Source organism: Tachysurus fulvidraco, chromosome 12, assembly GCF_022655615.1.
Source record: "Tachysurus fulvidraco isolate hzauxx_2018 chromosome 12, HZAU_PFXX_2.0, whole genome shotgun sequence".
Classification (NCBI taxonomy): domain Eukaryota; kingdom Metazoa; phylum Chordata; class Actinopteri; order Siluriformes; family Bagridae; genus Tachysurus; species Tachysurus fulvidraco.
In genome coordinates, this window is record NC_062529.1 from 21,467,766 (window position 1) to 21,489,987 (window position 22,222).

Genomic DNA, 22,222 nt, shown 5'->3' on the forward strand with positions numbered 1-22,222 from the left:
CAGTGTACAGTGTGTATGTATGTATCTAAAGTAATCAGAACATCTGACTAAGGAAAGGAAGATGACCAAATAAAACTGTGATATTTGTTAGATTTTCATCTTTTATCATTTCAATTCAGTTTATTTGTACATCACGTTTAACAATGGACATTGTCTCAAAGCAGTGAAAAAATGATAAAGTTTAATATTAAGTCACTATTTATCTCTAATATCGGTCACAAATGAGCAAGCCTGAGGTGATGATGGTGAGGAAAAACTCCCTGAGATGACACGAGGAAGAAACCTTGAGAGGAACCGGACACAAGTGAACCTCATCCTCATTTAGTGACACTGGACAGGAAATAATGTCAATGTAAATAATGTCCTTTATACAACGGTTTATAGTCGTGCATCCGAGAGCTTCTGAGGAACGAACGGGTCACAGTCACCTCTGAGTTCATTACAGACTTAACACTGATTCCTTCCTGACGACGTCTTCAAACGGTCGCCGATGACGACCTGAACATAAAGCTTTTATTCCAACAATAAATACGATAGAAAATGTTTTTTTCTAAAACTTTTACTATTACTATCCAATTTCATCACCTCACTCACTAAAATATGGTTCCTTTAATATTAAATATTAACTATTATATTTTTAATCAATTGAAATATATATTTTTTTTTTACAAAAAATGTAAACATTTTTATTAAATAATTAAAAAAAAAAAAAAAAAGTTACCTGTTAAAATATATCGGTTGATTTTATATTAAATAGTATAACCGGATTAAATGAGTATTAAAAACCAAACAAGTTGAGTTTATATTATTATATAACTGACAGATTTGTGTTCTGTTTATTACATTTGGAGAGATAAACACGTGTTGTATGTATTTTAAGCGAATATCCGTTCTATAAAAGGCAGCCGGTCGTTTCGGGTCGTAACGTTTTCCGCGCTAAAAAAATACAAAAGTAAATTTCTAAGTGAAACGGTTTGGCCTGCGTTTGTTCGGCTAACACGCAGCCAAGCGAGAGGCCTGGCGAGGTCAGAGGTCAAGTCCATCTCCTCTTCAGGGAAAACAGGTGCTCTCTGGCATCCCTTTCTCTTTTTGTCCTCCGTCGCCTTCTCGTTCTCGCTCTCGTGTACGTCTAAAATGCTCACTGGAATAAAAAGGCTTTTTTGTCCAAGGCATTAACCCCATTTTTAAAAACGGAGCGGCGGAGATCGCGCTTTGGCGGCGTCTGATTGGGGAGACGGGCACAATGCGCGAGTGTGCCGTGACTCTTTAACTCGCACGCATTTAGCGCATTAGTGATGAGCTTTGTGGTGGTGGTGCGAGTATGAAAGCAATCTCTCCCACCATGAGTCTGGCTCCAGCAGCATGGTTGTCCTTTATAAAACAGTTTGTCGAGTGGAATTGTGTAACCGAGAGCTCCTGAGGAACTAACAGGTCACAGTCACCTCTAAGTTTATTACCACTCTAATTCCTTCTAATTCCTCTTCAAACTTTCACTGAAAAGTGAATCGTTTCTTAATTCTATTTTTAAATAGAAACATTATAGCGTGTAAACTTCACCAGATCAAAACCAAATCCAACTACATGGGCATTTGCAATACATACAATGTGTAAGTTGTTACTATAGAAACAGCAACATATTAGAAGCTTAATCAACACCATCTGAACATCTGGGAGTTCAACAGCACCATCACGACATGTAACCTGCTGTAGGAGTTCTAAGACCAAGGAGATGATCAGAGTTCATGATTCACACCGGTTCTCTCCACCTTCCTCCAGGGAGGAACTCTGATTCAGTACGATGGGAAACTGAGGTTACTGGAGATCGCGCAGGTTCCCAAAGCCCACGTTGACGAGTTCAAATCAGTCTCCAAGTTCAAGATCTTCAACACCAACAACCTGTGGATCTCGCTGGCCGCCATCAAGAGACTGCAGCAGCAGAACGCCATGGACATGGAAATCATCGTGAATCCTAAGGTTAAAAACACACACACACACACACTTTGTTAACTAGGTAATTATCCAAGATCCGTTATAAACTATTCTTAAAGACATTTTGGGGATTTACAAGTTCAAATATATTCTAGATTTCTATTATTTATTCTATTTAAATATGATTACATTTGTGTACTGCCACTTTTTAAAGGTGCAGTAGGTCAATATTTTTCAAGGTTAGCTCCCTAATGGTTAAAGTTGAGGTGCACGATGTTTGAGAAATGCTTCAGAAAGCCGAGTCGGGCCGACTAACAAAACAAACGTGTAGCCAATGAGCAGAAAGGGGCGGGTCTTATGAATATGCGGCAGAGAGAGTGCGCATGTGTGACATTAGCAGAAAGAGGTTGAAACATTGACATGGCGGATACCTGCTGTTACCTCTGCCTCGGGTCCTAGGTGTTGAACGTCGTCTTCCGCGTGAAACGGAGCTAAACCTTTCACGGTACAACACACAGTACTACAAAAACACATTTGTATTACCATAGTATTACTCATCGAGTTCGTTTATTGATAAAAAATATCCCCTCGACCAACTGCCCCAACAGGTTCCGCCATAATAGTTGCCTGGGTTACGTATGTATGTGTGGGCGGAGCTATCAATACAGGGGTGGGACCCATTTGGGTTAGGGGCGTGTTTGTGTTGGTGATTTCAAAATGTCAACATTGGCTTTCAGAGATCGTGCACCGCACCTTTAAGGATGTAGGCTAAACATTTAATTAAACACGTTAAGCCTATTCCCGCCCATGTTCTCATAGCTCCGCCCCCAGGAGGCGTGTCTGTGTTTAGATGCACTTTCCTAATTATTTTTCGATTTTTTTTGTTCTTAAGTCATTTTTCAGGTCATGATATTTTAAGAAAAATTTACAAACTTACAAATTTGCAAAAATGACGATCACAGCACCTTGTGCATTAAAATCGCTCTACGCATTATTTACAATGTTGTCATTTCTTTTTCCCTGCATTTATAAAGGCTTTCTTTTCCTGTTCTCTCTCCACAGACTCTGAACGGCGGCCTGAACGTGATCCAGCTGGAGACGGCCGTAGGCGCCGCCATCAAGTGCTTCGAAAACGCTCTGGGCATGAACGTCCCTCGTAGCCGCTTCCTGCCTGTCAAAACCACTTCCGACCTCCTGCTGGTCATGTCCAACCTGTACAGCTTGGAGGCGGGATCTCTGACCATGAGCAAGAAGAGAGAGTTCCCCACAACGCCGCATGTCAAGCTGGGCAGCTCCTTCACCAAGGTAACCACTGGCTAACAACACAATGATTCCTGAGCAGGGAACCAGATAAAAGTCATCTTAACCCTTAAAAGAGCTCATAAGGTCAAAAAGTGTTAGAAGTGAGGAGGACTTTTAAGAGGTTTAAGAGTTTCTTTAGCAGAGGAGAAAATGGCCGGAAGGTGAAGAGGGAGAAGAAATGGAATAAAATGCTACAGATTAGATTGTGTAGGGATTTTTTTTTTGTGACCAATCATATTAGAGGGTAACATCTCTAGGGTGTGATTATAAATATACAGTCTGATAAATGTTGTATTGATGCAAAAGACCACATGCAGTTCACATCTCCTCTTTAGGAGATTGCCACTGTGGCATTTAGAGATACACTAACATCCGAAATAGAGGCAGAAATGATATAATTTGGCGCTAAGACGTTTCTGCTCTGCGTCGGAGATGTTAACATTTATTACATCTCTAATACGATCGGTCACGAACGTAATCCCTACACGATATAGACTCAAATATCCAAACATAGAGACTAAGTGAAGGTTTATAATAGAGCACAATTTAAAAGCGCTCCTGTTTTTAAAAAGGGAAAAATTAATTAACTATAATTAATTAATTATTTGACAACCCATCACAGTCTTCAAAAGAATGTCACCTAGTAACGGGTTTAGCCCCGCCCCTTTTTCTTAGATAAAAGTGTGTGATTGGGTCCCGAATCACTCTTAAGAGAAGATTCCTAGTCAGACATCATTAAGCTGAATTAGGAGCTCTATGAGATCATTCTTAGACTCTTTATGAGGTGATTTTGTTGTTGTTGTTGTTCAGAGCACTTGAAATAGATTTGCTGCGACAGGCTGAAAGTTTCCCCTGCAAGCTGTTTAACGTTTACATGCTTTAGTTTTCATCTCTATAAATAAATGACCGGCCCAGTTGGATCCTTGAGTCTGATTGGTCAGAAAGCGTCTGACCGCAGTCGCTGCAGCCGTAACATGAACATCAGGTTAATATCGATGCGCTTGTTGTTTCTATAGTAACCGCCGATACACTGGGACTGCTACAGCAGAGGCGCCGCACAACGTAATGGCGGGAATAAACGGAAATAAATGTTACGAAAATGTTTCACGAAGAATTTTTCAGTATTTCTAAACTGAGCGATTATACTAAAGATAACACGGTTTGGGGTGATAACGGGACGCCAGCATTCTACACCCCTTTTTTTTCTTTCTTTTAAACAACCACATGGTCCATCGTGCTATTATTATTATTCTCTGCTGAAGCAGATCTGCATGGCCTCTCTGGTGTGTGTGTTGTATCTGCTGGTTCACAGCAGTATGTAGGTCAGGTTCATTAAAGCTGCAGTATGCTGCTTTTCTGGCCCACAGGGACGGAGCTACAGGTCAGGACAGGGCTGCATTATACAGCACACACATTAGGTCTCAAAGGTTTATGTCTAAAAGCAGCCTGACCTCGCGGTGTAGAAATCAAGGCAGGAGATGACGCTCTAGCTGTGTTCAGTAATCTTCAGTAAAACCACTGCCAACAATGTGTAGGACTCATTCACCCATTCATCATTCTCTCTCACCCCCCTCCCCCCCCCCACACACACCCCTCTACCTCCCAATGTGCAGGTTCAGGAATATCTGACACGCTTCGAGAGTATTCCTGACATGCTGGAGCTGGATCACCTGACCGTGTCCGGAGATGTGACGTTTGGGAAAAACGTTTCCCTGAAGGTAAAATACATACGACTCCAAGCACAGCAGCATGTTCCATGTTCATATCCTAGTGTTAATCTCATCATTCACAGTCTGAGGACACGCACACAACATCGGCCATAATATTAAAACCTCTGACGTGTGAAATAAATAACACTAGGCAGCAAGTGCAGTTTAGTTGGGAGAAGGAAACATGGACCTGCACGACTTTAACTACATTTAACAACTGACTAAATTGTGAAGCTGACCGAGGCAACGTGATGCTCGGGTGCCGGAATTCGTCTGGGTGTTATTTCCTAAACGGTGATGTAGAATGAAGTGCATGCCTCCATGGCAACAGTATTCCTGTGTCAGCAGGATTAAGACTCTACACTGCAAAAACCTGTCAGAAACATGTCAGGGTTCAAGATGTTGCCTCCAAATTCTCCAAAATCTGATCAAGCGTTGGTCAAACAAGTCTGCTCCACAGAGGCTCCACCTGACAACTTCTAGGATTTAAAGCCTGTGCTGCTAACGTCTCAGTGCCAGAGATCAGAGCACGCCTCCTGACGTCATGCCCTGACGTATCAGTAGTTTGAGCGGCACAAGTAGAATTTACACGATAGTAGGAAGTTGGTTGTAATGATATTGCATAGATATAGCTGATACTTTATTTTAACTCCTCCAACATGCCACCATCACCCAGACTGTGTGAGGCACCATTACTGTGAACCTAATGGCAGTAATGACCAGATGTTGAGCGTTAACCTTGTAGATCCTGTGCGGAAAAAGAAGGCGAGGACGAGAAATTTTATTAACGTAAAAACTCCAAAAAATGCCAGTGTGCCTGTAAACGGCCGTTTGGTAAAGCTAGCTGTTTTATACGCGCGAGTCTCGTTCTGATCCTCAGAGTCTTCACGAGAGAGTCGTCGTCTTCACGAAATCATTAGAAGTAGCTCAGTCCTGAAGCGAACGGACTTCTGAAGACGTGAATAACGAACGTTAGCATTCGGCAACACTGAATTATTTACTTCCTGAAATCTCTGATGCTCGTTAACTTGTTTCTGACCTCCGCTATGTGCAGGGAACTGTGATCATCATCGCCAACCACGGGGACAGGATCGACATCCCAGCCGGTTCCATGCTGGAGAATAAAATCGTCTCCGGAAACCTGCGCATCCTGGACCACTGACCGCTGGCTCCGATCGTCCGAAACGTGATCACACGACCTCGCCTCGCCTCACCTCATGACCGAGGCTCCATGACTCCACCACGTCCTCTCATAGACTTATTTTTGTATCACACACTTTTAAAGCCTATTTTCTTCTTTCCTACATTCCACCATCATCCCGTGTCAGTATAAGAACGGTGTCACGTTTACTGTACAGTATATATAAGCCGAATCCCTGCTTTTGTTTTTCTACTCCGAGAGAGATCAGTGTTTTCTCTGTGTGTACTCCCCATGGTAACATTGCAGACTGTGCTCAAATCCCACTTATGTAAAGTCAAATGTGAAGGAGAAAAGCAATAAGCTTTCGATCACGCTGAACCGTTCCAGGAGCTGCACCGGGTTCGGGAACAAAATAAAGTGCAATATGAAACAAAACAGGAGTGGATGAGTGATTGAGAGAGAAATTGTGTGTGTGTGTGTGTGTGTCTCTGGCTGTGACACACACACACACACACACACACACACACACACTCCTTATCAGCAATATAATACAGTATACAGTACATGGGTTAGATTAAGCACCTGATCCGAACACTTTCCCCTCCCCCTAGGAATGTCACTCCTCTGGCTTTTCTCTTTTTCTTTTTATCCCTTTTTCTCTTTTCTCACTCTCTTTTTCTCCCTTTCTCTTTCTTTTTATCCCTTTCTCTTTTTTTTCTCTCTCTCTCGCTCTTTTTATCGCTCTCTCTCCCTTTCTCTCTTTCCTCTTTCTCCCTTTTCTTTTTTTCCTCTCTCTCTCCCTTTTCTTTTTTCCCTCTTTCTCTCTCCCTTTCTCTCTTTTTCTCACTCTCTTTTTCTCCCTCCCCCCCTTTTTTTTCTCTCTTTCTCTCCTTTTCTCTCTTTTTCTCCCTCTCTCACACACACACAAAGAGGATATTAAGGACTTTGTAATTAAACAAATAAAGTTAACTGGTTATTAACCTGTTATCAGAAAAGGAGAAAGAACGTACAAGGGACGGAGAGACCGATGGATTTCTGCAACATGAGCAAATAAGACAAGCGAGGGAGAGAGACTGAGCAAACAGGACAGGACGGAGTGATTAAAAATAAGTGGGAGAAATGAAGAAAAAGTGAAAAGAAGCAAAAGACAGAATGTGGAGAGAAGATAAAACAAGAGTTCAGTGTACTGATGCAGCGTGAGCTGAAGGTTTCCCACAGTCCTCTGAGGCAGGAGGTGATTAGAAACCCTGTAATGTGAAAGCAGTCACGCGCTCAACTCACTCCGGTTCTAACGCCCGAGGGCCGTGTAATCTGTGCTCACTGCTCTGTTGCTCTGCACCATACACACCTCAGCATCACTGCGGATACACTAGCATCAATAAACTACGTCCTGTGCACTACACACATCACGTGTCATCATTCGGAAGCGTCAGTCAGCTTTGTGTTGGAGTCTTATTATAAACCATGCAGCTGGAGATACTGTCAGAGCTGCAGTTTATAGAAAATTAATCATACTTCCATTACGGTTTTAAATCTGTTCTCGTCTCTGGACGTTACATAAAACACATAAGGTGAAAAAAATGAAACACAATGCTGTTGGAGCAGAATGATGCTGTAAGAGCTGCGCATGGTGCACTTTTTATCTGCAGTCTCTCACAGATGTCGTGTTAACATCACAACGTTTCTGTGGGGAACCGTGAGTGTGTGTAGGGAAGCGGCACAACTCCACATTCAGTGCAGCTTATTGCTCATGCATGCGAGCTCACTCGTCCTGAGAGGGATTTACTGCTTCTCCTCTTTTTAACTTTCATTCTCTCTACACACACACACACACACACACGCACAGAGAGACATACAGTACAGACACACACAGACAGAGACACACACAGACATACACACAGACACACAGAGTGAGAGAGACACACAGACGCACACACAGAGTGAGAGACACACAGATTGACAAACACACAGAGACAGAGTGAGAGAGTAACACACACACACACACACACACACACACACACACACACAGATAGACACACACACACACACACACACACACACAATCAGCAATATAATACAGTACATGGGTAATAAGCACCTGATCTGAACACTTTCCACAGGTAAAGGTTTAATATGCGGCAAACAAAATTATCCTACTTTAACTAAAGAATGTCACTCCTCTGGCTTTATACTTTCTCTCTCTTTGTCTCTTTCTCTCTCTCTCTCCCTCTCTCCCCCCTCTCGCTGAGAGGATACTGTTACACATATCACGACTCTGCTCCCCATCCTGCTCTGATTACCGCACCTGTTTAAAGTAAAAGGCTTTTCACTTCCTATTTACACTCACATCTGTTCAGATCCTTTTCTCTGAAGTCCCTTATAGGAGAAGACGAACCCTCTCTGCAGTTCACACAGAGACAGAACTCGGTACGAGTGGACAGCAGAGGCACTTCAAACATCTGCGTTCTGTTGTCACACAACGGTTTCAAACATAAATGTAATACAAGAACGAGTAACAGACTAGAAAACAGACGGAGAGAGAAAAAAAAAACACTGCTTTCCAGTCCGGGTTCGCGTACAGCTCGGCTTTATTCTAGGTGCTGAAGCCAAGCTTACGGCGAGAAAGTTGAGATGATGGTACAGTTCTGGGCACGGTGGCTTAGTGGTTAGCACATTCTCCTCACCTTCAGGGTTGGGGGTTCGATTCCCGTCTCCGCCTTGTGTGTGTGGAGTTTGCATGTTCTCCCCGTGCCTCGGGGGTTTCCTCCGGGTACTCCGGTTTCCTCCCCCGGTCCAAAGACATGCATGGTAGGTTGATTGGCATCTCTGGGAAATTGTCCGTAGTGTGTGAGTGTGTGTGAGTGAATGAGAGTGTGTGTGCCCTGTGATGGGTTGGCACTCCGTCCAGGGTGTATCCTGCCTTGATGCCCGATGACGCCTGAGATAGGCACAGTGTCCCTGTGACCCGAGAAGTTTGGATGAGTGGTAGAGAATGAATGAATGAATGGTACAGTTCCACTGCTTATTGCAGCGGTGTCCAATCATATCCACAAAGGGCTGGTGTGGGTGCAGGGTTTCATTCCAACCAAGCAGAAGCCACACCTGATTCCACCTGTTTGATCAGTTGTTTTTGGCTTTAGTAGACTCTGGTGTGGTTGGAATGAAAGCCTGCACCCACACACTACACATACACACATACATATATATATATATATATATATATACACACACATACATACATACACATATATACACACACACACACACATACACACACATACATACATATACACACACACAAAAAGAACCTGCTAAATCAGTCTGTAAAATAAATCACAGGCATTTTACTTTATATCTTAATTTGATCAGAAACATTTCAACACTTCATCTGTTCTTGTCTACATGACGGGGCAAAATTGCAGATCACGTGACAAACCAATTCAGATTCTCTGATTAAACTCACACACACTCACACCAAACGGTCTCACTCAGGGTTAAGGCACTTCATTCATCCCCATCTCAGGTGTAATCCTGCTCGTTACACTAGAACCCTCTGGACGGCATAACGTGTGGCCATTTGGCAGAAAGCCCAGTGCTGCATTACTGTATGAAAGACACACTATTCTACAGCAGGCACAAAGACACACACACACACACACACACACACACCTCTGTTAAGCCATGCACAAGATGGTAAGCACAAAGCCGCTCTTATTCCGGAAAAGCAATCAACCTGCGGACGTTTATGCAAATAATCAAAGTCAAAAAGGATTCATTGCGTTAAAAGCAAGCTGTTCAGATAAGCAAGTGCAGATATTCACACTTCCTCCACTGGGTTTTCTTTATAATGGACAAATAACCAAAAGGTCTTTACATGGTGCAGAAATGGTGTGAAAAGTTAAAATACAGACTCAAATGCATTGGATTATCTCTTCTAACTAAAGTTAGATGTTATTTAAGAAAGATTTCTCCTAGTAACCACTTCTTCACGTTGTTTTCATCACGACCTTTTTCTCTTTTCTTTATTTATTAAAAATCATCAGGATATTTCTACCTGACTGTTCAATGCAAGCGGTTTTGCTGGAACTTACTGTTCCCTGAGGAAACCGTGCAAGAAGGCCAAGTATCTTGAAATGGTAGAAGATCCAATCGATCAAAGGCACGGGTGAAGGGACCCGCTGTGAATATATCGAGCTGTGATGCAGAGGCTCTACATCAGGTACTTCGTCTCAATGGTATAAGAGGGATGCAAGAAAGAAAAGGTCATTGAAGTTGCAGAAATAGCCTCGAGGTGGCTGTGGATTAAGAGGGATGACCCATGGTGTGGTGCTGGACACGAGCAAGGGACGGATCTCCCACAGCCAGGTCACCATGGGAAGGGTATCTGATGATCAGAAACACACGATGATCCTGGGTTTACTAATAAAGACGTGTCCGAGCTGCACCATCGAGTATCCGTGTTTTAAGTAAGCTTGTTTTCCTGAGAGGGGAAAAAAAACTATACTAAATTATAATTAATCTAAGCTATAATTTCATCGAGTTGTTTCTCGCAGGAGTCACAATGACTGAAAGACTTATATTAAGCTCAGAATACAAACACTAGAATATAAATGTGACTCAATTACAAATCAATAAAAGTTTCCTAAAAATTAAGTGAAAGTAAAATGACCTCAAGACATTATATATTATATATATATAATTAACGCATTACGGTTATTCGCATTACGGTTATTCTGAATCCACGAGAGTACGCCATGTCTGCTACACACTTTGGTGCTTTTTGTGAGATCCTGCTCTGCTCTAGATTTCCAAATATAGTGCACTACTTAGTGAACATGGAGTGGATTCGGACTTGCCACACTTTTGTGAATTCTGTTCAGCTCTAAGTAAAAAAAAAACCAAAAAACACCTTCATCCTCTCTGAAGCTCTACGAGTGCAGACACAGAGAACAAGCAGAGGACGTGTTTGCTGTGTGAATAAGATATGATTCCTGAAATAACTCACAAAACACCGCAGCTACATGGTGAAAATAGGGAAAGTAAAAATATTTTAGATTTTACACACAAGGATTAAATATAATCTGGTGATGATCTCAGATGTGGGATAATGCAGTGACTCATATTGTACCTAGTAAATAATTTACAAGTAACTCAATTCTGCTGCATCGGTATAGACAAGCAGTTATGTAGATATCTAGCTGAAGGTCTAGAGGTCATCTAGGGAAGAATCACACATACACACAACAGTGACGTGACGTACGGCTAAGTACGGTGACCCATACTCACAATTTGTTCTCTGCATTTAACTCATCCAAAGTGCACACACACACACAGTGAACACACACACACACACCATGAACACACACCTGGAGCAGTGGGCAGCCATTTATGCTGCGGCGCCCAGGGAGCAGTTGGGGGGGTTCGGTGCCTTGCTCAAGGGAACCTCAGTCGTGGTATTGCAGGCCCGAGACTCGAACCCACAACCTTAGGGTTAGGAGTCAAACTCTCTAACCATTAGGCCACGACTTCCCACGACATATAAGTTCAATAAATTTGTACAACAGCGCTGTTAAATTCTCAAATCTGATTGGTCAGAAAGTGTTGAGAAAGTGAGTGTAAAAATAAACAAACAATAATAAAAAATATTATATATATATATATATATATATATATATATATATATATATATATATATATATATATATATATATATATATATGTGTGCCAGAAAACCAGGAACAAACTTGTTTTGCAGACAATCAACATTAAATGTAACTATAAATGGGTAAGAAAAAAAACTTCTTTTTTACATAAATAAATAAATATCAGGTGAATCCACTTCAAGTGTAAAGTATAAAACATGTGGGAGTGTGACGTTAAAGGAAAATAACATCACGCTCCTAAGTATTTTATTCTTTAAATAAAATCCCAATTACAACAGCAGAAAAATAAAAAAACAAAACAAACGTTCTTGTTTTTTTTTTTTGATTTTATTGTTTCAAGTTGGTACAAAAGCCATCAGATCAGTTACCTTGTCAGCTTTCAAAGTGAAGCACGGGAATTCTCTTCAAAACGATGCCTTAACAACAGAGAACATGCACACACGCAAACAAACAAATGACACAAACCGAAGGGGAAGAAAAGCCTTTCTTCAATACAGAGAGACTCAGGGACGCAGGATAGAGATGGGATGATGGACAGAAAGAGGTTCACATCAGTGAGGTATTCTCAGGCCTTGGCTGCATTAAGCATTGTTGTGTGTAAAGGGATTCAGTAGGAGTTTTAATCAGGACGGAGCGATCCGTAGAGAGCTTAACGATCGAATGCTGCTTCCATAAAGAGGGGAAGTTCTCCCTGAGCTGAAAGAATGGGAAGGAAACTGCACTCAGGACAGCAGGACACAGACCCATCACTGTGGAGTTACTGTAGAAATGTACAGCTTCTCCTCATCTTGAGGAACAACAGAAAGACTGGGAAGGTGGAGGCATCCGGCAGCCAACAGCTGGGACGTCTCAGCAAGGGCAGGACTCCCAAAGCTGGTTGTAAACAGCACCAGCGTTTATGATATGATGGTACGAGTGTGAATCGATTCTTCAGTGTAACATCTGTGTGACAAATCACTATGTGCTAGCAGGATAAATAGCACAAAACTAAGGGCTAATGCAGAACGATATAAAATGGGCTATCCTTTGTGATTCGACGATGACTCGGCACGTCGTGCTGAAATGAGTTAACAGAGATGGAGAGACCCGTCACAGGCTCTACAAAAGCACCGAGGTAGCTATTAATGTTAATGTTAGTGAGTCTACGGTGTAGTCTACAATGGACAACGGTCTAAACGTGTGTTGTGTTGTGTTGTGTAGTAGTGTGATGTAGTCTGGTTAAGGTTGGTGTTCTGTAGGATGCGTCAGTACAGCAACGTTTGATTCGGGGCTGATTAACAAGAAATCAATTAGCCTCATGGCTGATGTCGGGATGCTTATAAAATGTATTTAAAAAACGTATTTAAAGCTCTGCTGCTCGATTTTATACACACGCACGCACACGCACGCACAAGCACGCTCAAGATGCTCTACATTTTGGCTGTATGTGTTTTAAGACTCTCACACAGCTAAGTAAAAAGTTCCTGAAGGCTAAAAAGCCCACATTCAGCAATCCAGGGTGGAAGAAACAGAACTCCGCTCAGCTCCGAGTCAGTTCTACATCGTAAATGAAAAAATAAAATACTTGTTGAGGTTCCTGTGGCTGCTACAACAGGTTAAAAAAGTGTACCAGGTCATAAAGGCACCGGTTAAAGGTGCAGACAAAACGATCAATGACTTCACCTCAGTTAAAATACTGTTTTGTTTGGCTGAAGTCCGAACTAATTGTGTAAAATGAGCGCACGAATAACTACTAGATCAGCAGCCAGGTTTTTAATCATCATCTGAAGCAGAACTGAGGATCCACTTCTAGTACGTAGACTCAAAAGTCTGGAAAGTAAATCGTTTTTTTTTGTTTGTTTAAAAAAAAAGAGAGAGAGAGAGAGAGAGAGAAATAAATAAATCAATCAGACAGAGTGAGTCTGTTTTATCAGAAAAGGTTTGACGTGGCAGATGACATGAAATGTGGGTCGGATTATTTAGCACGGCAGTTAATGCAGTGAGATCTGCATAGCAACCCTCACAATCCACATGTTTCTGTGTCACATATCCGAGTGCCACGGGGCTCTGTGTTTATACCTGGGAAAGTAAAATATATGGCATGGTATTAATAATAGTAATGAGTTCTATTTTATTTCTGCTCCGTAACGCGTGGTGAAAGTCGACTAACGGATCGTTGCACGTTATAACCGGTGACAAAAAAAATCATCGAGATCAAATCGGTCAGTTCCTCTTAAATAAATTAGTTATTAATATGAATGAATATTTCTATATTATGTTCACGATAGGGGACGTCTCCCTCACATAAAAATATCCACTTAAATCGATGATGTTTTCACACGATGATTCCTTTACTATCCAGTATCCAGATCCAGTGATTCTGCTTCTATGGGTCGAGCTTTGTATGTGCCAATGTTACATTTTCCTATCAGCTGACAGATGAATAGCCTGAGTAATAGACCCCGGAGTTCATGCTAGGTTCTGTTAGCATGCTAAATGTAACCATAGGAACAAGAAAATGTTATCAAATCACTAGTGAACATGAATCCCAGGATTTGCTTTGGACAGAGTTACAGGTTTATCTGTTCTGGTGGTGAAACGAATGTCCCTAACTTTTCACCACAACCTTAAAGGAGGATTATTTTAAAGCTTTAAATGTACACACACAGTACTGCCTAAAACTTTTGCACAGTACTGTATATATTAATGTACAAATTCCTCTCTGACAAGGTCAGGGCTTGATGGGATTTCTCCGATTTGTGCTGATCTGTGTGAGCACGAGGCTAAGTGAGGTGACGTGTGTAAGTCAATCTGGATAAGAGCATCTCTTAAATCAAAAATGCTGCCTATTCAGGAAGCTACCTTTTGAGTAGAACACGACGGGAGTGATATTTTGAAATGTCCAATTTGCTTCCGATAGGAAAAACGTGGCGTACCGCAGAGTCTAGTCATAGAATACAGCTGCAGATCGTTCAGATACAGCAAGCAAACACACACACACACACACACACACACACACACACACACACACACACACACACACACACACACACACACACAGAGCAGAGTTTCTTAAAGGATAGGGCAGTGGTTTTGGTCTGTATTTAAAGGGACAGATATGTATCTGTTTTAAGAATAATTGCCGACTTCCTAAATATCCCTTAAACTATGGTTTCTTAATAATTTCATCACTATGCAAACCGCTAACTACATTAACACTTCTAGCCCTGATGCTTAGTTCTCTTCCCACGTCACTGTGTGTCTGAAGACCTCAGACTATTGCTCTGAGGTGGAAGTATTCACACACATGCTCGCGCGCACACACACACACACACGCACGCACATAGCTACATATACACTGAACACACACACAGCCAAGGCTACACATAGGACGATGAAAATGAGAAACAAAAAAAATAAACTAGGGCAGACGGACAGGATGAAACGGCAAAACGTACACACCGATAACTTTACATTTGAGTAACATCGATACTATGCATAAATAAAAACAGTAAGTATTTTTAAGTTAGCATATTTGATTTACATTAAAAAAAAATCTCTAAATTCTAAATGCGTTTTCTTTTTTTGCAGCAGTGATGGTGATGAATCGACTTGTATGGGTTAAGTTCGTGTTATATCACAGACAATTTGGTGTAAAGGATGATTATTGCATCACTAAAATTGAGTAGAATGTTTTTTTTTTTATTTTGTTTTTTTTACCATTAGCATATTAGCAAAGAAACACTAATATATTACTGTAGCTCCTCAAACCCTCCCAGATCACTCCACAATCACACCCGGGCACTTCCTGTGGCAACTCACACTTCCGTTTGTATGAAAAACGCCCAGTTTTTTTCTTTCTTTAATTCTTTCTCTTTCGCTTTTTTTTTTTAACCTTCGTTCAGGTCATTTTTAGTTTCAATTGAAAATATATAACTCTCTGTTTGTCTTAAGGATTAAGAAAAATTCACTACAAAAAGGTCACTTATAAAGCAGAGGAAATAAAAAACAGTCCGAGTCAAGAAAAGCCACATGCTACGCTGCTAAATTCTGCACCACGCCCAAATAGTACACCTCCATAGAATAGGGAAATCGTCACAGGTGTACTATTCAGACAGATTATTTAGCACAGAAGTATGTGGTCTTGTACAGGGAAAGAGAAATGAATAGAGTGATGTCATGTGGGAGAGGGAACGTGGCTCTCCATTTTGCGTGGCAGAAGGTCTAAAAAGATTGAAAGGTTTAAAGAGAAAGATACGTTGTGTGACTTTACTAAAGTTCAGTTAACAGCTTTTATGAAAAAAAGGACTGAGGAGTGCACGGGGCTGAGGAGGCCCTTTCTGGATGGGCTAGAAAAGGTCAAAGGTCAGTCGACGGGCCCCTGGAAGATGAGTCGCACGTGGCTGTGGCCGGTGCTGAGCTGCTGGGCGCAGAAGGGGCATGCAGCATGGAAGGTGTGTGTGCCGTGTGGAAGTGGGATTTGGCTCCAGAAAGCAGCCGTCTTCTCTGAGCACACGTGTCCGCATGGGCTGAAGGCATGAGTGGGAGGAGCGGCGTCAACGTAAAGCCCTGCTTCGCAGCCCAGCCATAGCGGTACATAGGGCCCCCGGGCACGGCACATCGGGCACTCCCGTTCAGTTCCACCCCCTGCCCCGCCTCGCTCGCCCCAGTCGTGGTATCCGTGCACGTGGCCGCACTGTAGGTATGCCCAGGGCTGCTTCTCAGCCACGGCACCCTGGCACCGACGCATGCTCGGAAACGCCAGTGTGTTGAGGCCCACGGGACATTGTGGCCGCGCTGCGTTCAACTCCTGCCGAAGCGCCTCCAGGTGTTTGAGAGTAGGCGCGCGCCGAAGACCCTCGGCGGTGCGCCACAGCATCGTAGCACCACACAGGTCAATCAGAGCACCGTCTGAAAGCTCATGCGTTTCACTCTCCACCTGAGGGAAGAAAGGATACGGGAAAATGAGCATCATCCTGTGATCTGTAGCCGCAGATATAGAGGACACATCTGGTATTTTCACATCAAAGGATCAGATAAGATTTTTTTTATTTGTTGTGGCAATGCACATAGACTCTGATGGAAAACAAAAGCATACGGCTCAGTACGTTTGTCTCGTAATAAGCCGTTTTGTCTTTTCACAAATCGGACCAAAAAGAATAAATAAAACTTCTGCCATATAGGATTTCTCCAGAATGAAAATAAAGGTGTTGAGCTCAAACCGCGAGTAACTACACTCACATGACACTAAGTCAGTACTGAAAACACTGAGCGCCAGAGTAAATGAGCAGAACTGATAACGTTCAGCCAGCAGAGGGCGCTACACTCCAGCTCTCAGTGTTCACACAGCAACACCAGTGTCCTGGAGGAGATACTCGTGTAAACACAGCAGGGTTTATTTGGGAAAAAGTGAACACATGAGTGCAGGAACAGTTCTGTGTATATGCAAGAGACTCAAGCCTCACATTGTCTGACAAGTGTTGACAATCTCACACACACACACACACACACACACACACAGGTAAGCTATTTAGATGTCTGTTTGTTTTGACAGAGGTTTATACAGAGGTTTGTTTGCATGACATTTGAACCCTTTTGTGTTTTACAGATAGTCAATTAAAATCACTTTTTTCTCACACAACTATAATACACACACTAACACTAACTTGGGTTCCCTTAATGGTTTATTGCAGGTTGCTCTGTTTATATTCAATAAATACATTTTTTTTTAAAAAGCAAGCGGAAGACAGACAAAGGAAAATGAACCAAAAAAGGAAATAAGGATTTCAATACTTCATCCAAAGGTGAGTGGGAAATTGATCGTGTAAGTCGACTGAAAGATGAATATAAAATAACAGTTAAATTACATAATAGTCTCTTGAGATCCTCAGCTCGATAACCTCAAGCTCAGATGGCATGGCATTTAGACAAAATTTAGCTAGCATCAGGCTTCCATTACAGCCAGGCCATTGTATTTATTTACCAACAGCACTGGGTCTCCATTACACACACACACACACACACACACACACACACACACACACACACACACACACACACACACACACACACACACACACACACACACACACACACACACACACACACACACACACACACACACACACACACACACACACACACACACACACACACACACACACAGGGTGGCATAAACCACTGTGGGTTCTACTAAGCAGTTCAGATGTTTTCGTGCAGTACAGTACCACTAGCAAGTGCCTAGCTGGGATAAACACAGTGTCTGTATAATGTGGCTTCGACCTAAAAGCAGTTATGAACAGTTTCTTGTGAAGGTGTTCTTGTCAAACATCCATGTGCCAGCACTGGGGCTCATTAAAGACTGTTTTGATTATCAGTATGTAAGGCTGAAAGGGTTTTTTTGAACGGTACTGATGGTATTTTCGCTTTGGTTTGTCCACGGTGGCCAGCGTTTGGCCTCCATTAACACAAACTCAGACTAGAGCAGCTTTAACAGCTTTAGAGCACCAGTTTGGGCGTTTTGATGATTTCACTGTCACGCACATGCTTGATCTCTTCAGCAGCGTAAAAGTGAGTGTGAGAGGGAAAAATCTAATAATTGTCCATTTTTGCCTTGTGTTATTAAATCAAACTGATTTTCCTATGGTGCCACTGGAAACTAGTCAATCCTGAAAGATGGAGTGTTCTGCCAATGACATGTTCATAACACATGTATAATGATGCTATATGACTAAGACAACCAGAGACATGCTGTATGCTTCAAAACGTACTAAGATGGCTGACACTTGAAACCGTTGAGTCTTATTTGTAATAAAGTACGGGTGATCTCTAATCTGGTTCTTCGAGGGAATCATATTGCATCTAAGAAGCAATTCTTTTTGTCAGCCCTATAATTAATATAAAATACTATTTCAGATGGTGTGGTCTGTGAAGTCTGATGTCACATTCATTCAAATGACTATTTTGGGAAAAAAAAAACATTTTTATAAAGCTAAAAGTGTGGTTAAACAAATTCTTGCTAAGATTAAGCCAAAGCCTGGTTAACGTGTGACCTACTCAGAAACAAGACCTGTGATTGTGTTTGCTCTGAAGCTAATAAGAATGATTAGTGTGAAGCCTTTTGAGCCAAGGAGCTGATTATTCTGTGCTGCATGTGTGTGTGTGTGTGTGTGTGTGTGAGACAAACCCCCTCTCCTTCTACCACAGACTTTTTATCCTCCCTAATAATACCTCTGCCTACAGTGGGTGTATTTCTTCAGGACGGCCTAAATGAAGATGTTCATCCTTTACAGCAACAAGGAGCAAAAACAGATGGACAGACAGAGAGTCAGACTGAGAGTTAGACAGATAGTCAGACAGAGTTAGACAGAGAGTCAGACAGAGTTAGACAGAGAGTCAGACAGAGTTAGACAGAGAGTCAGACAGATAGAAAACTCTGTCTGGCTGTTCTGTCTGACGCACTTAGCAGATCAGCTGCTGATCATCTTACAGCATCACATTACACAGATACAGAGTTGCTCTGATACACATACGCACACACACCACACACACACGCGCACCCACATGCACACACACCACGAACACAAACATACACACGCACACACCACGAACACAAATGCACACACGCACACACACACACACCCGTGCACATGCACGCATGCACACACACATGCACGCATGCACACACACATGCACGCATGCACACACACATGCACGCATGAACACACACATGCACGCATGCACACACACACACACACACACACACACAAAGTCTTGTGTGCATGGTTACTACAGTAACAGCATCCAACAGTAGCCAGGGCAGGAGATAGACAGACACAAGGACTGCTAAAAGAGGTGTGAGGTGAGAGCCAAAAACAAACTGTTAAACACTTCCACCTCTCAGGCCAACTTTCCACTAGGTGTAAGATGAAGACAAGAGACAGACTCTGCTCGGGGCCGGGGCATGTCAATACCTCTATATTTCCAACTCTATGTTCCCAAGCAGACACTGTCAAAGCACAGTTGTACAACCTTTCTAGATTTTGGGTCATGAAAACATTTTCCTAAACTTGTTTAAATTCAATTCCAATCTTTTCTAAGTGCTTTCTTTAGTAAAGAAGGAATACGACTTGTCTGGGTATTCATCCAAAGGGTTTCAGCATTGGGTTGGAAAAGAGAAAGTATTGTGCCACTGTTTATGTAATTTGCCATGATGGAAGCTTTAGAAATCTTTAATTCAGTTTACTTATAAACAGCATACGGTAGAAAAAACAACAACAATAATGTAGGATGTAAAGCTCAAGAACATTTAAAATGCCACATGTCTCAGAAGGAAAGCTGCTGCTGTTGGAAGTGAACGTTGCTGTTGGAATAAACATTGGCGTTTGATAATATTTTCATTTCTAATCTTCATGAGCTTTATCAGAACAAACAAGAGTATGTCATGTGATTAACACAGGACAGTTTTCCATGTATAATCCAGGGTGTGCCAATGTGTGTGTGTTGGAGTGTGTGTGTGTGTGTGCATTTATTTGTGTGCGTATGTCTGAGTAAATGTGCATCAGGAGACTTCTGCGGTTGTATAGAAGATGAGTTTTTTGCCTACAACACAACGTGTATAACTTGTATACATTTAGATATGTTTCTCCAAAATGTGTGTGTGTGTGTGTGTGTGTGTGTGTGTGTGTGTGTGTGTGTGTGTGTGTGTGTGTGTGTGAGAGAGAGAGAGTGTTAGATATGCCGCAGTTGACTCTAACGGACACACAGCATGTGGACAGCCTGATTTACATAAATTGCAGTGAACTGTGTAGGCACGTGTGTGTAATCTTACCATTTTGCCGCGCTGCTGTGAGGATCGCGTTTCCCGGAGTGTAAAGACGTTGCCACACACTGAGATCTCCCTCCATACGCCGGGTTTGGAGTCTTCGGTGAAGCCATTACGTGGGTGCATCACCAACACGCCATTCGTCGTTAAGCCGTCCATCTGTCCGTCTGACGTTCTCCATTTTGCTGCCTTCTCCTGGAAGACGAGAGGTTTAGCTAAAAATCCAAAACTCAAAATACATTAGTCATTATTCACACAGGCAGCACAAACCCCACATTGACAGACAGCAACATAGTATATACACCACACTCCTTAGTTTTTTTTTTTAATATCTAATCTTTCCCGTGACCGACTTCGACGCAACCTATCATATGGTTACATAATCTCACTCTGCAGAAGCAACATGTCATCGGATCCCCTTTGGAAAAAGCTGGCCTCCTGCTGTGTTCAGGAACGGGACCTACTGTTATCTCCTCATGTTACAATAAGAGCCACAGCAGTAAGCAAGACTGGCCACAGCATGACATTTTTAAAATCAGAACAAAATCCTACGTTACATGATTAAATCCTAAAACGATTGTCAGGTTCGATTATTTAGCTAAGTGATGAAATTGCAGTTAAAGACTTGAATCGTTCAGCTAATTTGGAAACAAAACCTACTTTTTTCATTATTTTAAATCGACAGCCGTTATATAATCGCGATGTATAATAGATAAGGAATAACATGAAAGTGTGAGGTTAAAGGAAGATGATTGTTGTTCCATTTATAGCGCAGTGATTCGCCAAAGATGAACATTTTTCATTTATTAATAAATGCCACATTGCTCTTTGGAACGATTTTAGTTCAATTGAATGCTGTGGAAATCCGAGAATAAGCTTCCAGTTCTCACCTACACACACCTTACTCTATAACACCAAACACATCGTCATTCTATACTGTCTTTATACTGCTCCGTGTCACAATAGACTTTTGAACATTTAATGTAGAAATGAATGGTTCAGCTACAAACTCCGAGCTTAGCTAAGCCCTGCACTTTTAGTTATATGTGTAGCCAAATGCCTAGAAGTGCTGTAGAGTCCTTGAATAAGCCCATTATCTTAAAGATGCCCCAAGTGCACACTTCCACCGGCACATTCCTCTGTTCGATCCGGGGCAAAATGAGAAAACTGTCACATCTGGTGAGTGAGGGCTAACACAGAGACCCTGGGCTCATTCCGACGCTGACACTATTAGAAGGTACAATGCACTTTTAAAGGGCCCAAGAGACACTAACTTAAAACAACTTTGGGGGACTCGACATGTTTAATGACGACGCTTGCCTTTTTCAGTGCATGTCAGTGTCTCCTTACCCCTAGGAAAATGTTTTTGGAGGAGTCGAAGCCGGCGGCGTAGATGCGGGCCATATAGGGTGGGGTTCGCTGGCATATGATGCGGCAGGCGAAGCGTGAGATGGTGCTTTGTACGGTCTGTGTGTCGGAGTTACTCTGACTGCCGGGGATGGTGTCCGTCACCACAAAATCTATTGGACTTTCTGTGGATCGCCCAATCTGCGGACACAGAGAACCATACAGATTTTGACACTGCAGATTGTGATTAACTTCTCTTTTTTATATTTACTTACCAAAAAGGAACGTATCGTTTTCTGATAATGGAAAGGAATGGCGTTTTACACCC

At 42.2% G+C, this 22,222-nt stretch overlaps 2 protein-coding genes across 5 annotated transcripts in view; one reads left to right on the forward strand and one right to left on the reverse strand.

The window, feature by feature from the left end:
- The window catches only part of ugp2b (UDP-glucose pyrophosphorylase 2b), a 35,011-nt gene extending 28,495 nt beyond the window's left edge, over nt 1-6,516 (forward strand). For both annotated transcript variants that reach the window (XM_027143015.2, XM_027143014.2), the window contains exons 7-10: nt 1,777-1,974; nt 2,992-3,234; nt 4,845-4,949; nt 5,995-6,516. In XM_027143015.2, the coding sequence (XP_026998816.2) occupies nt 1,777-1,974; nt 2,992-3,234; nt 4,845-4,949; nt 5,995-6,102 (654 nt within the window). In that variant the 3' untranslated portion in view covers nt 6,103-6,516. The remainder of the gene's footprint in view (nt 1-1,776; nt 1,975-2,991; nt 3,235-4,844; nt 4,950-5,994) is intronic.
- An 8,888-nt stretch (nt 6,517-15,404) lies between these two features.
- The window catches only part of peli1b (pellino E3 ubiquitin protein ligase 1b), a 39,452-nt gene continuing 32,634 nt past the window's right edge, over nt 15,405-22,222 (reverse strand). For all 3 annotated transcript variants that reach the window (XM_027143017.2, XM_047821454.1, XM_027143016.2), the window contains 3 exons: nt 21,898-22,095; nt 20,554-20,742; nt 15,405-16,662 (listed from right to left, as the gene is read on the reverse strand). In XM_027143017.2, coding sequence (XP_026998818.1) covers nt 16,090-16,662; nt 20,554-20,742; nt 21,898-22,095 — 960 coding nt within the window. In that variant the 3' untranslated portion in view covers nt 15,405-16,089. The remainder of the gene's footprint in view (nt 16,663-20,553; nt 20,743-21,897; nt 22,096-22,222) is intronic.